The 14,092-nt window shown below is 45.7% G+C and overlaps 1 protein-coding gene across 3 annotated transcripts in view; it reads left to right on the forward strand.

Moving 5' to 3' along the window:
- Nucleotides 1-13,754, forward strand: part of LOC147886044 (S-adenosyl-L-methionine-dependent methyltransferases superfamily protein) — a 101,152-nt gene extending 87,398 nt beyond the window's left edge. For all 3 annotated transcript variants that reach the window (XM_087396347.1, XM_087396349.1, XM_087396348.1), the window contains 2 exons: nt 9,698-9,759; nt 12,942-13,754. In XM_087396347.1, the coding sequence (XP_087252473.1) occupies nt 9,698-9,759; nt 12,942-13,673 (794 nt within the window). In that variant the 3' untranslated portion in view covers nt 13,674-13,754. The remainder of the gene's footprint in view (nt 1-9,697; nt 9,760-12,941) is intronic.
- The last annotated feature ends 338 nt before the right edge of the window (nt 13,755-14,092 follow it).

The following is a 14,092-nucleotide window of genomic DNA, read 5'->3' on the forward strand; positions in this document are numbered from 1 at the left end:
TGACCAGTTGCCAGGCTCTTGAGAAGGTGAAACGGCTAGGCACATATCCAAAAAGGGGGCCAACAGGTGCAACAGACAAACGAGCGGAAGGGCAGCCCTTAGCCACTAGTGGCGTGGCAAAGTAGGGGACATCAAAAGGTGGAAGGAGTGCGGGAAATGGACAGCAGCAAAGAGAGAAAAGGAGGGTGGGGAGAGAGTGGAGAGGAAGGGGGAAGGGAGAAGGCAGGGAGGAGGTAGCTTGACGAGTAGGGAGAAGCCTACCTTAGCCTTAACCTATATGGTAGCATAGTCCATAGTCACAATGTACAAAGATCTTTTGAATTCCATTCTTGGAAATGATATACCCCAGATAGTGGATCTCGTTCAGGAAAAAATCATTCTTCTTGTTGTTGGCATAGAGCTGATGATTACGCAGCTCCCAAAAGATCGTAGCAAGGTGTTCCTTGTGCTCTTCTTCAGACTTGGAAAAACTATGATGTCATCGAAGAAGGTAACCATGAATTGCATGTAAGGATGGAAGATACAATCCATCATTTGATTAAAGGTAGTAGGGGTATTTGTCAACCTGAATGGCATTACAAAGTATTCAAACCAAAAGTAGTGCATAATGCTGTGTTGTGCACATCATGTGGTTGTATGTGGACTTGGTGATATCCACTTTTCAGATGTATCCTGCTAAAAACACATCATCTATGCCCGGAATTGGGAATCTATTCTTGATGGTTATCTTGTTTAGTGTGCGATAATCAGCGCACATATGAAATGAACCATCTTTCTTTTGTACAAGGAGTGTAGGGGAACAAAATGGAGAGGTGCTGGACTGAATTAAGCCTTTGGACAGCAAGTCTTGTACTTGATCAGCGCTGATCTTGTAAGGTGGTTTGTTGGCTGGCTTATTGCCAAGCATCATTCTATACAATGGTCTTTTGGTCTCTCAGGGGGTAATTCCCCTGGCAATGCATCTGAGAAGCAATCTTTAAAAATTTCAAGAAACTGAAAATTTTCTCTATCAGCATCATTCAAATCAGCATGCACTTCTAAATCTCTTTCTTTAATGAAAACCATGTGTACTGAAAATGCAGACTTTATTGCCTTGCCAACAGAAACCTCAAATACAATGGGAATGGTCTCCCCTCTATTCCTGGCAATGATACATTGCACTTTACCCCTATGTACAAACTGAAGCACTCTTTCAGGAAGAGATAACTTCACTGCCTTACGATGACACCAAGGCATTCCCAAAACTACATCATGATGTTTGAGAGGGGAAATGAAGAAATCATCCTGATCTATGTGACTTTGTACATGGACACGGAGCTTCCCAATCAAGGGAGTAACAGGCCAAGGGTCCCCATGGAAGATATGATTGGCATCTAGGGCCCTATCCAACTCTTTGGTCTTTATTCCCAGCCTCAGGGTTGTGTGTTTTGATATGGAGTTATCAGTAGCCCTTGGATCAAACAGAATAAGTGCTTCCTGGTCTCTTATCTTCTTGTCCCATGAAAGCAACAGCTCTCTTTTCTCTAGATTTGACACTCTTCCCAAGACATCAAGAATTCCACCCACCACCGGCCTAGGTGGTACTTGAGGCTTATTTTGCTCCTTCGAGCCTGAAGACCTCTCAGGGCACTTGGCAGCCACATGCCCCTCTTTGCCACATCTGAAGCATTTGTCCTCTTTTCACATAGTGGCATCTGTTCAGGAGTGAACTGCGGTTTCCCCTTATAGAATTTTTGCGCTTGGTTTCCCATCAGCTTCTGAGGCTGAAATTTCCTCCTTTGAGCCTTGGGAAATTCTTCTTTCTCAGACTGGGAGTGGGTGACTTCTTCTTTACTATCCCGGCATATAGAGAAGGGACTGAAGTGGGATCCTGCATGTGCATCAAACTTGCCACAAAGCCTGTATCTTTGGATTAAGACCAGCCTTATACTTCCTTATCTGGGTCTTCTTAGGGACCTGGGGGTCTGCTTGTCTATGCGGATATGTATAGGACAGATCCAGGTTGATTCGTAGCCTTGGAGGTCATGTTTGCCGGCACGATTCCAGCCCCTTTGCTGTGCATTATATAGGCCAGGTTGAGGGGCCTATGAGGCCACCCCTAGTTTGTAGAACCCGACCTGTTTGTCCACGTTCCTAGGGCCGTACACCCATGCCAGGAGGAGGGGTGGACCGACCCCCTTGTGGCTGCCCAGTCAGCCCCATGGAGCAGGTGGGTCGGCCCTGTTGTAGCATATTAAATGGAGGGGGTGAGAGGCTATATATAGCCCCCCCCGCCCCCCTCCCCCCCTCTCTCTCTTCCCATTGTTGTATTCATGTCATTGTGCAGAGGTTTTGCCCAGCAGTCGAGGGATTTCCCCTGAGATCCCTTGCAGTCCCTCTTCTTCTCTTTTGCAGTTCATTTCTTGTGGTGGGTGTGCTCTCTTTTTGTTCAATTTCCGCTGCTCTCACAATCTCTTCATTCTCAAGAGCTTGCCCTTAAGCATCAACGGCCAAGAGCTATCATGGGCGAACAGGTGCAAAGCTCGTCTCCGCTGACAATCGACCAAAGCTTCTGGTTCTTCAGTAACATTGTGATTTCTGTAGGCCAACCCTTTGAGAAGCTCCCACATATGAAACTTGATGAGATTGACACCATCAAGAGAATCCAAGCTGAGTAAGGATTGTGACAAAGGTCAGAAGGAAAAGGAATTCACAAAGTAGAATCGTCTTTTTGTGCAATGCTAAGGTTAAAACATCTGATGGCAATGTCTAGGGGAGCTTCACATTAGTTATGAGATTTGGTCAGAAGCACCCTTGCATGTTGAACTGTTTGCAACAAAGCTGACCCTGGCATTGCTGATAACTAAGCAGGTCAATGTCTCACTATAATTTGTGGGCACATTTGGGTGTTGTAAGCTGATGTGCTATCGTTTTCCACTGAAAATTGTATACAAGCAGTTAATTGTTGGCACATTGACCACAAGCCGTGTTAGTACAATCTTGCTAGGTCAGTTGACCACAGAAACAACCAACATTGAAACATTAACAAATGCCTACTGTGTTGATATCCATCCCACGGGGAGTGAAGGGCTTCATGCCCCTCTATCCTCATCAATAGACCCACCGAGGGACAAATCTATGAGGGGTGTGTGATCTACATTCAGAAAACACGTTGCTTATTTAAGAACCTAGGCAGCTATAGGAAAGTGTAAAGGAGCTTGCTCAGAAGTTGATCCAGTTGAAAGCAAAGTGGATACAGGAAATGCTATGTTCAACATGATGGAATAGAAAGTGCATGGAGTGGACAAAAGCTAGAACATGGAGACGCTGAGCAATGCAAGACATCAAGACAACTAAGCACCAAGGCATCATCTCTACCCTCGATGACTTAGTGAAAAGTAAAATGGACAAGATAACCATTTCTCTGAGAGAACAACAAGAACAGCAAGAGCATGCTCTAAAAACCAGAATAGAGGGAGTAGAAGAGACCGAGGAGGAAAACATGGCAGAATCCTAAGCAATGTATTGTAGAAAACAAAGCACATTTCAGCAATCCAATGGCGAGCTTCCTTTAGGATAGGAAGGAAAGGGGACAGAGCAAGGCATTTGATTGTAAAATTCCATGGTGCACAATCCAAAATCGAAGTACTTAACCACAAGCACCATCTCAAGGGGCACTATATCTGGATATATGCATGTGAAGCCAATACTCTCAAAAATATCAAGGAGATGGAGATGATAAAAAATGCAAAAAAAGAGGGAAAGAATGCATATTTAATAAAAGAAAGTAAAGGTAGATTACAGAAAAGGAAGGAGGGGCTACAATGCATAGGGTCTTGGTGTTGGAGGTCAACATCTCCTGATGTCACCTTAGTGAGCCAGGGCCTTGCTTGTGGGTGTGCCCCCGCCCAGAGGGAGGCTGCACTAGGCTGAGAGAGGGCCTGAGTTGCGAGAGTAGACTAGGGTAGGACTGACAGTAGGGTTGCGTGGCTATCCGAGGCCTCTTGCTGGTCCATATGCTGCCACGATGGCTATGGAGGATCGCAGGAGGGGTGTGGGTCTTTATGGCCGTGTTGAGGGCTCCGTCTGGCTTGCTTTGCTGCCACGTGACCATGGATGATTTTTTCATGTTATTTTCGTTAAGAAGCGAAACTTTTATATTGATGTCGAGAGTTTGTATGCCCTCTTTAAAATAAACATGTGAAATATTCGGCAGGATTTGAAAGTTTTATGAGAAAAATAGCAAAGTTTCGCTAGGATTTACATCTTTACTTCAAATTTCAAAAGAAAATATATAAAAGTCTTACTATGTTCTATCAAATTTGTGAAACTTAAAAAACTAGCTCGATAAAATTTTGCCAGGATTTTATATTAATATATAAGTATAGCTTCGATGAGAACAACCATGCACGTGACAGCTCTTAGAGGCACCTGGGGCTGTGGTTCGGATTTGTGCTGATCAGGCGCACTACGGAGGGCAGGTCGGAGGCCATCTATGGAGCAGCATGTGGTCCACCACCTAGGGCTGTTGCTGGCCCTCAGGTCGGCCTGTATGGAGCAGAGGACCAGCCCCATATAGGGCTGCTAGACAGCTCCTTTTGTAGAGCAGATGGGGTCAGCCTACATAGCAAGCTGGTCGGCCCTGCTAGTATGCTGACTGACTAGGGGTCAGGGGCTATATACAGGCCCCCCTCCACCCTCCATCGTTCATCTCAGTTTGGTGGCTGTTGAGCAGTCTTGTGGAGCTCTTGAGCAGCCTGTTGTGCAGAGGTTTTCCCCTAGGTGTGGAGGGGCTTTTGCCAGAGATCACTTGCAGTTCTCTTGTTTTTCTCTCCCTCTCAGTGTAGTGCTTGTGAGGTTCTCTCTCTCTCTCTCTCTCTCTCTCTCCCCCCCCCCCCCCCTTTTCTGTTCATTTCCGCTGCACTTCTCACATGGTATCAGAGCCATGCTAGGCTAGAGACCTGAGGAGTAGAGGGAGTGTACAGAGAGGAGGTTTAGGGTGTTGTTCGGATTGAGGAGCGTGTGCGAGGAGTGGATTGTTTGGGTGCTCACCAAGGGGTGACTTTGAAGGGTGTTTTCATATCAGAGAGGAGGTGTTTCCGAGGGAAGCGAGGAGTGAAGGTACATTGGGCTGTTAGCCCCTTCATCCTCGTCTCCAAGCCCTCTCCTTTCTTCAATCTTCTATCCCCTTCTATCCTATCCACCTTCTCTTTCAGTTCAGCTCTCTCTTCACTCCAACATGGCGGCTTTGTTCGAGATGATAGAGAACAAGACAAAGATCCCAATTTTTCCCATGTTCCCGATTGACTATTAGTTGAATGGGCTCAATTATGGAGTTTGGCGGGTGATGATGGAGTCTGTGTTGGAGTCGTATGATCTGGCAGATTTTGTATTAATAGGAGTTGCGAGACCCTATCCACTTGCATCCAATCTTAGCTCTGGGAACGTGTCAATGCAAGGGTAAGGTCGTTTACTTTCCTTAACTATACTCCTCAGGTGATTACTCACGTGAAGCACATGATGGTGGCCAAGAGTTTATGGGACATTTGGCATCCCTGTATAATGGAATTCTCCCATGAAGAGGGTCTCCCTAGAAGTCCAGATGAGGGTGTTGGATCCCAAGAAGTCTTCATCGATGCCGGAGCACCTCAACAAGTCACAAGAACTTCAGCAGGAGATCCTCTAGGCGGGAAAGCGAATATCATCCGAGGACATGGTCATAACTCTCCTATCCTAGTTATCCTCTCAGTATGGGGCCTTTTTTCGTCCTTGATAACAAGTAGAAGAATGAATGCATTGACCTGGGAGGAATAGTCCGCGATGGTGCTTACCAGGAGGAGCAATCTGTAGATCATACACGATGAATCTCTCCGATGGGTTGCTATGAAGTGAGCCTGAGGCTTTGTCAACTGAGCAGCAAGGCATCCCGTATGTGTAACTGCCGTGGCCAAAAAGGTCACTACTGGCGGCAGTGTCCTCAAAGGAACGGTGAGGGGACCAATAACCAAGTGGACAGTGTTACCGTTGCTACGACGTATACTCCAGCCTTCTAGTAGCACGGGGCAGGATGCGTTGCCAGCAAGCTTTCTGGATCGATTTGAAGGATGGCTTGCTTGTTTGTGGCAATGGTACCTGCTAGTCAGGTGCAGTAGGAAGGGTGTCTTTCACAGAGGCGGGTTTTAGGAAGGACGTCAAGCCACGAGGAGTTGTTCTCGTTGACTCAGGTGGTGGCACTATGTTACCGGTATGTATTTTGTTTGGACGTTATGACTTGGCAGATCCAAAGAGATCTCCTACTATTCTGCTGTAGCTATTGTTTGATGAGCTGCTGGAGATCCGGATGAGTCAGTAGATTGCCAGTGTGGAAATCAAGACACAGTTGATTGATCCTTGTGAGTTGTTATATGCCTGACGACATTGGAGCACTGAAGTTCATCGATCCGACGAGAGTGTACCAGTTTGGACTTGAGAGGGGACTATCTAGCTTTGAGATATAGGTGCCCATGCAGCAAAGCATACCTTGCGCTGGTGGTAGTATTTGTTCCAGTACCTTCTGTTGGAGTGATGTACCAATACCAGCAGTTGGATTGTTGTACCCGATGACTTATTGTACCAGTACCAAACCATAGGAGTGTTACCTAGCACTTGTGGTCTACGAGCAACAGTTCCAGGTTTCCGGTGATCGTGCTGAGGCGGTTCAAGCCAAGAGGGGGCTTCTTTGACAGTGGTGTGGCGGTCTTCAGCGATGGAGTATCACATGATGGATTCCTCCAGTTGTTCTATCACATGATGGCGTCCATGTTCCATCCAAGAGCTGAGAGGGTGTGTTGGAGGTCAACATCTCCTGATGTCACCTTAGTGGCTGAGGGCCTTGCTTGTGGGTGTGCTTGCCTAGAGTGAGGCTAGACTAGGTTGGGAGAGGGCATGTGTTGTGGGTGTGCCCCCCCCCCCCCCCCCGGTGAGGATAGACTAGGGTAGGAATGACAGTAGGGTCGTGTGGCTATCTGAGGCCTCTTGCTGGTCCATATGCTGCCACAATGGCTATGGAGGATCCCAAGAGGGGTGCGGGTTTGTACGGCCATGTTGAGGGCTCCGTCTGGCCTGCTTTGCTGCCACGTGACAGCTCTTAGAGGCAGTTGGTGGGGTTGCGGGTCAGATTCCTGCTGATCAGGCGCACTATGGAGGGCAGGTTGGAGGCCATCTATGGAGGAGCATGTGGTCGGCCACCTAGGGCTGTTGCTGGCCCTCAGGCCGGCCTGTATGGAGCAGGGGACCAGCCTCATATAGGGCTGCTAGGCAGCTCCTTTTGTAGAGCAGATGGGGTCGGCCCCTAGGGCTGTGGGTCTCGGCCCATATAGCAGGCTCGTTGGCCCTGCTAGTATGCTGACTGAGACTAGGGGTGCAGGGGCTATATATAGGGCCCCTCATTCCTTCATTGTTCATCTCAGTTTAGTGGCTGTTGAGCAGTATTGTGGAGTTCTTGAGCAGCCTGTTGTGCAGAGGTTTCCCCCCCCGGTGTAGAGTGGCTTTTGCCAGAGATCACTTGCAGTTCTCTTGTTTCTTTCTCTCCCTCTCAGTGTGGTGTGTGTGAGGTTTTCTCTCCCTCTCTCTCAATTTCTGTTCATTTCCACTGCACGTCTCACACTTGGGATCCTAAGGATCAAAGTATGGAGTGTGGGAGGATGGCAATGCCCTAGCAATGGAAGAGGAGATCTCAGAAAACGTCAGGCTCATATTATTAGAAACATGGGAGCATGAGGGCAATGAGATCCCAGAAATGCAAGGTTTGTAAAAAAAGTTAAAAAGGAACACAAAAACGTTTATAGGATGGCGAGATTTCAGGGGGATAGCATGCTACATTAACAAAGAATGGGAGAACTCATTTAAGGTAATTAAAGAAGGCCCACATAAGTAATATCTCTGGATAGAAAATCGCTGCACGGGAACAAAATGTAGGCATGGCAGTTTGCTATTTTGCACCTCCATGATCTCCCATATACAAAAACAATGGCAACATATCACGAGATGACCCCTTCATGCATTTGGGAGAGGATATAGGCAGGTACTCAAAGGACAACACAACCATGCTAGCGCGGAATTTTCATGCAAGAATGGGATCAAGGTAGGCCATCATAACAGTAGAAGGGAAAGAACCATTGTGGATGGAGGAAATGGAAGAGGATAGTGGAGAAAGAAGGGGCTGGAAGAGGACAACCCCAGAGTACTTGAGCATAAGATCCACCACATGGTCCCTTATGGATTTCTATGCTCCCCAATCGAAGGCTTTGTCGGTAATGTATGTTGGTTGAATGGGATCAAGGTAGGCCATCATAACAGTAGAAGAGAAAGAACCATTGTGGATGGAGGAAATGGAAGAGGATAGTGGAGAAAGAAGGGGCTGGAAGAGAACAACCCCAGAGTGTGATTCATGTCGGCCCACCATGGTCTTTGTATTTAAATTCCACACCCCTGCTTGCTTTCTTGCATCAATCACTTGAGCATAAGACCAACCACATGGTCCCTTATGGATTTCTATGCTCCCCAATCGAAGGCTGCACTGTAATGTATGTTGGGTTGCAAGAACTGTACCTTCCCCTTTGGGGAGAATGTGCTGTTGATTGCAACTCCACCTCCGATTGGCTTCATAACTTTCCACCTGGACCATATTACTTTTGTTTTCTTGGATGAACCCTCCTGGTATTTATCAGGGACTTGCTTAACCTCTTCTTAATGTTTAACCACAGGGGATCTCACCTTTGTTTGGGTTGTGTGCTGAACGTCCGTAACCATCGGTACTGGGGCTTGAACAGCCCCCGTCCAATGCCTTTCGCCATGTGGTTCTTCCCATTGTAATAGCATTCCTCTATGGTGTGAGTTTAGGTAATCACGCAAATGGCACAATTCTTGGTTTTTAACTATCACTTGTTCGAGTATGGCCATGATTATTACACTTGCTACATCACACACCCATCCCGAATCTAGGATTACCTTCAGTCTGGGTCGTCATTTTGTCCAAAGCAACCAGCACCTTGGTGGCCATTTTCTTTGTCTTGAGTGACTGCACAACTAAGGGAAGAGGCTCGTAAAGTGGACTCTTGATTCAGATATGAACCCCTAGGTCATTTGCCTCCACTCTAGCATGGTAATATGGCATTTCAGATGTACAAAGACCATAGAAAGCACTTAGACATACACTTCTCAGTCCTTTTACATAATTTTTAAAGACATCGTCCATACTCTTATGGCCACCTGGGGTAGGGTTCAGGGCTTTTCCCGGGCCGAGCATTTTTTTTGAGGGAGTGCGACCATGGATTATTTTTCTCACATCTCCCAGTAGGCCCTTAGTGGCATTTGTAGATTCCTACATATTTTAACTTGATTTTTTTGTGATTCCTTACATATATTTATACGAGTACTGACAGAGACGTTATCCTTCACAGAAGCTGCTTTTTTTCAAAAGATAAGAGGAAAAAGGAGGATTTTGAAAGAAAAAAACAAAGCTAATAAAATTTACTTTAACCCATGCCAAGAGGTTGAAGTGTGCCTTTGAAATTGGGATGAGCTAAAGTGCATGATTACTATTGTAATTATTCTAATAAAGATACAATGATTGCATGATTTTTCTTGTGATTATTCTAATTGTAAGATGTTTCTCATTTCACATAGGGAAAACAGCATTTGATGAATTAATTGTAATTACCTGATATTTGCGGTTTAGGACTTGAGGTAGAGCTTTCAGAGGGCATTGCAGCTGATATGTTTGGAATTCCCGACCTGGAGGTAAGCAAAGCTTGGTTCATGACTTCTCCAGATTGGAGTTTATCATTTCATTTGGTGCTGGTTGCTCTAGTAGTTGATTATCCAACATTGATCTTGACATGCTTTCCATTGAAATCTTGAAAGGATCACAGTTAATTTTGAATCAGAAAGAAGCAGCATACCCTGGGAGACTTACAAATGCACATGGGGTGTTATTTCACCCTTACCATTGGGTTTTCTTAGTGTGCAATAAAAAAAATAGCTCGTCGACTATCATGGTTTCTTTAGCATGGTAGTAGAGCCTTCAAGTCAGCGAATTTGAGTTTTAGACGTGTTCCTTCAATCCGCATCAAGAGCTCTAACGTAGATCGGGCCTTCCTGCTCATAAGTGAAGAGCTCCTTCAGCAAGCATGTGGGCCCATGTAATAATATTGTGAATTTGGGAAGGCATGATTTGACCCCTCATATAGATGAGGTTCTCTTGGTTCAGTGAGATAAATATTTAGGGCACATGAGCCTAGCTACAATCTATAAATAAACAACCATTAGCCCAAAACATTGTAAGTGGGGTTCACTGTTCATTGACCATGATTACGGTAGGTCAACCCCTGGGTTCAATACAATATTGTACGGAGTATAAGACCCTTGATAGTGCAGCTATGTCAACTTCTAACATATTAGCACTTCGGGGTGAATCATTGGTTTGGACGTCTGTATCACATCTCAGGTTAATATTGGCTGCTTCTTGTAGGTAGGAAGTACATGGAAAATTTGCACAGGTTCCAAGCCATGTGTAACCATGCTATTTGTTCAGTGAGATTATTCTATAGTTGTAGCTCTCACTTCCTGTTTGTGATGGATTTATTGTGGAGCTTAGCGCGGGGATTGTTCTGGCTATGGCCACTGTACTTCCATTTGATTCATGTGCAGTATTTTCACTCTGTTCTAGCAAGAGTAGTGTGTATATACCACTTGTAGGGAGTGCATGCCCACAGTTACCAGTAACCCTTTAAAAAGCTGTCTTCTTTTTGTCTATTATTGGATATTAGAAGTGCAGCTGCATACCTGCCTGTGCTTTCTAAAATTGGCGGGGGAAAATGAACCAGAGAATCTGAGCTGCCCTCTTTGATTCACGAGTAATGTCTATGCACGACCGAAGGCTGCTGCGGGGCCAAATGGGGTGCGCCAAGTATGGGGGCTCCCCATCTTCTAGCCACATGCCCTCTCCTCAGCCTCTCCGCTTCAGCTCTCCTATCTCTCCCCCCGTAACCTCTTTGCTCAGATCACTCTCCGTCTGTACGTTCCTGCACTCTGTCCGTACACTCCGTAGGTCTGTACGCTCCTGCTCAGTCCATACGCTCCGTATGCTTCAGCTCAGCTTAGCTCGACTAGCCCGTACGCTTCTGCTTAGCCCGCGTCTAGCCCAGACCGATTAGCCTTTCTGTTCTAGCTTAGTTCAGCCCATCTAACCTCCTAGTCGTACCTACGTAGCCCTGCGTAGCCTTCTGTACAGTACAGTTTAGCCTCATACAACCGTACCCTTTCCAGGAGAGTCGCCTTCAACAGCAAAAGAGCACTGCTGGAGTTTTGGAGACGATTCCTCACTGTCTTTGGAGCTGTCATAGCGCAGAGAGGATCTAGATGGGAGCCCTTCGGATTATGACACGCACGCAGAGCCTTCAGAGGGACTACACCTGGGGGATGGTAGCCTGGTTGTGAAGGAGGTCACGTGTTCCAGATTGATGAGCTATCTTCAACTTACTGGATACAGGGTTAGAGCATTCAGAGGATAGAGCTCCATGAAGCGGTCCCTTTTGATAGCCTGGATCCTCATTCCCCTCCAGAAGATAGCGTGTGGGAGGTAGTAGCTGATTTCACGTCGTGGAACATTTGGGTTGCTCGTTGTAGTCTAGTAATCGGTGAGCATCCGATTCCCCCCTCGGCTACCTTGGTTGCCATCTGGCAGGATATCATCTACACCCTGCGCTCCACCTGGGAGCGTGGGAAAGCTGGTGCGATGAAGGAGAAGGGTTTTCCACCCTCCTTAATTCCAAGGATCACAAGAGTGCCCATTTGTATATGGGGCTACTCAAAGCCACCAAATGACATGTTTCAGTGAGTGCCAAGGGCACCTTTTTTCACCCTTTGCCAATCCTATCAGCCAAGACACACAAGAGGGTTACCAAGGCGGTTGGCCCATACTTCAACGCCCTCTGTGGGCCAAGCACCTTAAAGTACTGACTAAACCAAAGGCCAGCACAACAATTGAGGCTAACGTAGGACAAACTGCATGGGGTAGAACAAATCAAAGCCCTCCCAAAGTGCATTCAAAGTCCTGGTCACACTAAACAACTGATAGACAGCTGCTGGTGCAAGGAGCTGCTGCCAAAATCAAGTCACATGTAATGCCACCACAGATCGCGACACTTCTGCAGCACAGTCACATTCCAACAGAGACAGCCACCACCAAAGAGTCCATAGTGTCCAGGCTCTGATCCCACTGCAGGCTGCCATGAGTCCAAACGGGGTGCGCTGAGCACAGGGGTTCCCAATCCCCCATCTCCTAGCCACACATGCCCTCTTTAACTCCCAAAAGCCGATGGCATGCAGTATAGGGGTTTCCTCCTACTTATATCCAAGGACCACAGGAGTGCCCATTTTTATAAGGGAATACTCAAAGCCACCAAATGACACGTGTCAGCCAGGGCCCAGTACCAAGCGCACCTTTTTTCACCCTTTGCCAATTCCAAGGGGGTTGGCCACGCTTCAACAATGGACCAATAAACAGAATCAGGAAGGGGAATTCACCATGTAATGGATAACTTGTTTATTTTCTGATGATAGTGGCCCACTTCATAATCTCATACTTGCTCTTGTTGGTGACAATATTTTGGGGAACTTGTATGAAACTCGAGTGTGTGTGTGTGTGTGTTTCTCTCTCTCTCTCTCTCTCTATATATATATATATATATACTCGAGTGTGTGTTTCTCTCTCTCTCTCTCTCTCTCTCTCTCTCTCTCTCTCTCTGTCTATATATATATATATATATATATATATATATATATTTGGAGAGGTTGGCTAATCAGATGGCAACAGTTTTGTTGCAAGTACATAAAATAGGGAATTTGTTTTATACAGCAGATCTAAATGCAATTCTTAGTGTCCTCTCCTCCAAGGACTGATTTTTTTTTTTCTTCTTCAGATGATTCACATTGAGTTGGATGGTTATGCTTTGCAACTGACGTGTTTGTCAAGAGAAAATCAACATAGATGTAAAGATACTGGGTTAATGCTGTGGGATTCAGCTCTTGTTCTTGCTACTTTACTGGCAAAAAACAATGGTGCTACTGCCTCCAAAACTGTTCTTGAACTAGGCTGTGGTTCTGTGGGCATTTGCTCAATTGTCACAGCCATGGTGGCGGATCTGGTTGTAGCCACTGATGGGGATTCTGATGCTCTAGCTCTACTTGCAGATAATGTGAAAGCTAATAGGCACTTGATTCCTTCAGGAAAACTTGTTACTCAAACTCTTCAGTGGGGGTGCACAGAGCATATACTACAAGCAAAGGAGAAGACCAGCGGCAGAGGTTTTGATATGATCTTTGGCACTGATGTAACTTATGTGGCAGAAGCAATTCCATTTCTGTTCGCTACTGCCAAGGCCCTTATTGCTGAAGCTGCAATTGGAAAGCCAGAGCCTTTGTTGTTAATATGCCATGTTGTAAGGCAAGTTGATGAGCTTTTCGTGATTGATGTGGCAAGTCAGTATGGATTCGCCTTGGAAGATAAATGGTCGCAGGATATATGTGAAACTGACAGGTGTTTTCCAAAGACCATTGCATCCATGTTTTGTAATGGATTGGATCAAGTTTTTGACATTTGTAATGTAGTGCGGATTTTATGCTTCAGGAAAACTACTGATGATGCTCCCTAACACTTTGATATCCCTGACAAGTATAAAGTGCATGCAAATGATAATAGCACTTTGATAGTCTTCATTGCGGCCATTGGTGAAAATTTGTCCTTAGAAATTCAATCCTTGTTGAGAGTATCTTTTGCAACCAATTTTCCTTTATATCTTTTGTCCACTAAGGTGAAATAGTAAACTTATCTACAACAAAAAAATTGTCAGTAGGTAGTTCCACGAGCTCCAATAATTTCTTATTTGTAAAGGCTTCATATTATCGATGACAATTTCACCTTCCTCCATTCTCATGTTTGTGAATTATACCTGTAAGTTCATTGAATGACTTGCCTTCGTAGATTGCTACCAGTCTAGTTCAGATTTCATTTGCATTGCTACATTCATTAATTGTGCATACAGTCTTTGAAACATGTAGTGAGAATATCCAG

Source organism: Dipteris shenzhenensis, chromosome 25 (assembly GCF_047967505.1).
Source record: "Dipteris shenzhenensis isolate YYH24624 ecotype China chromosome 25, Dip_SZ_1.0, whole genome shotgun sequence".
Lineage (NCBI taxonomy): Eukaryota > Viridiplantae > Streptophyta > Polypodiopsida > Gleicheniales > Dipteridaceae > Dipteris > Dipteris shenzhenensis.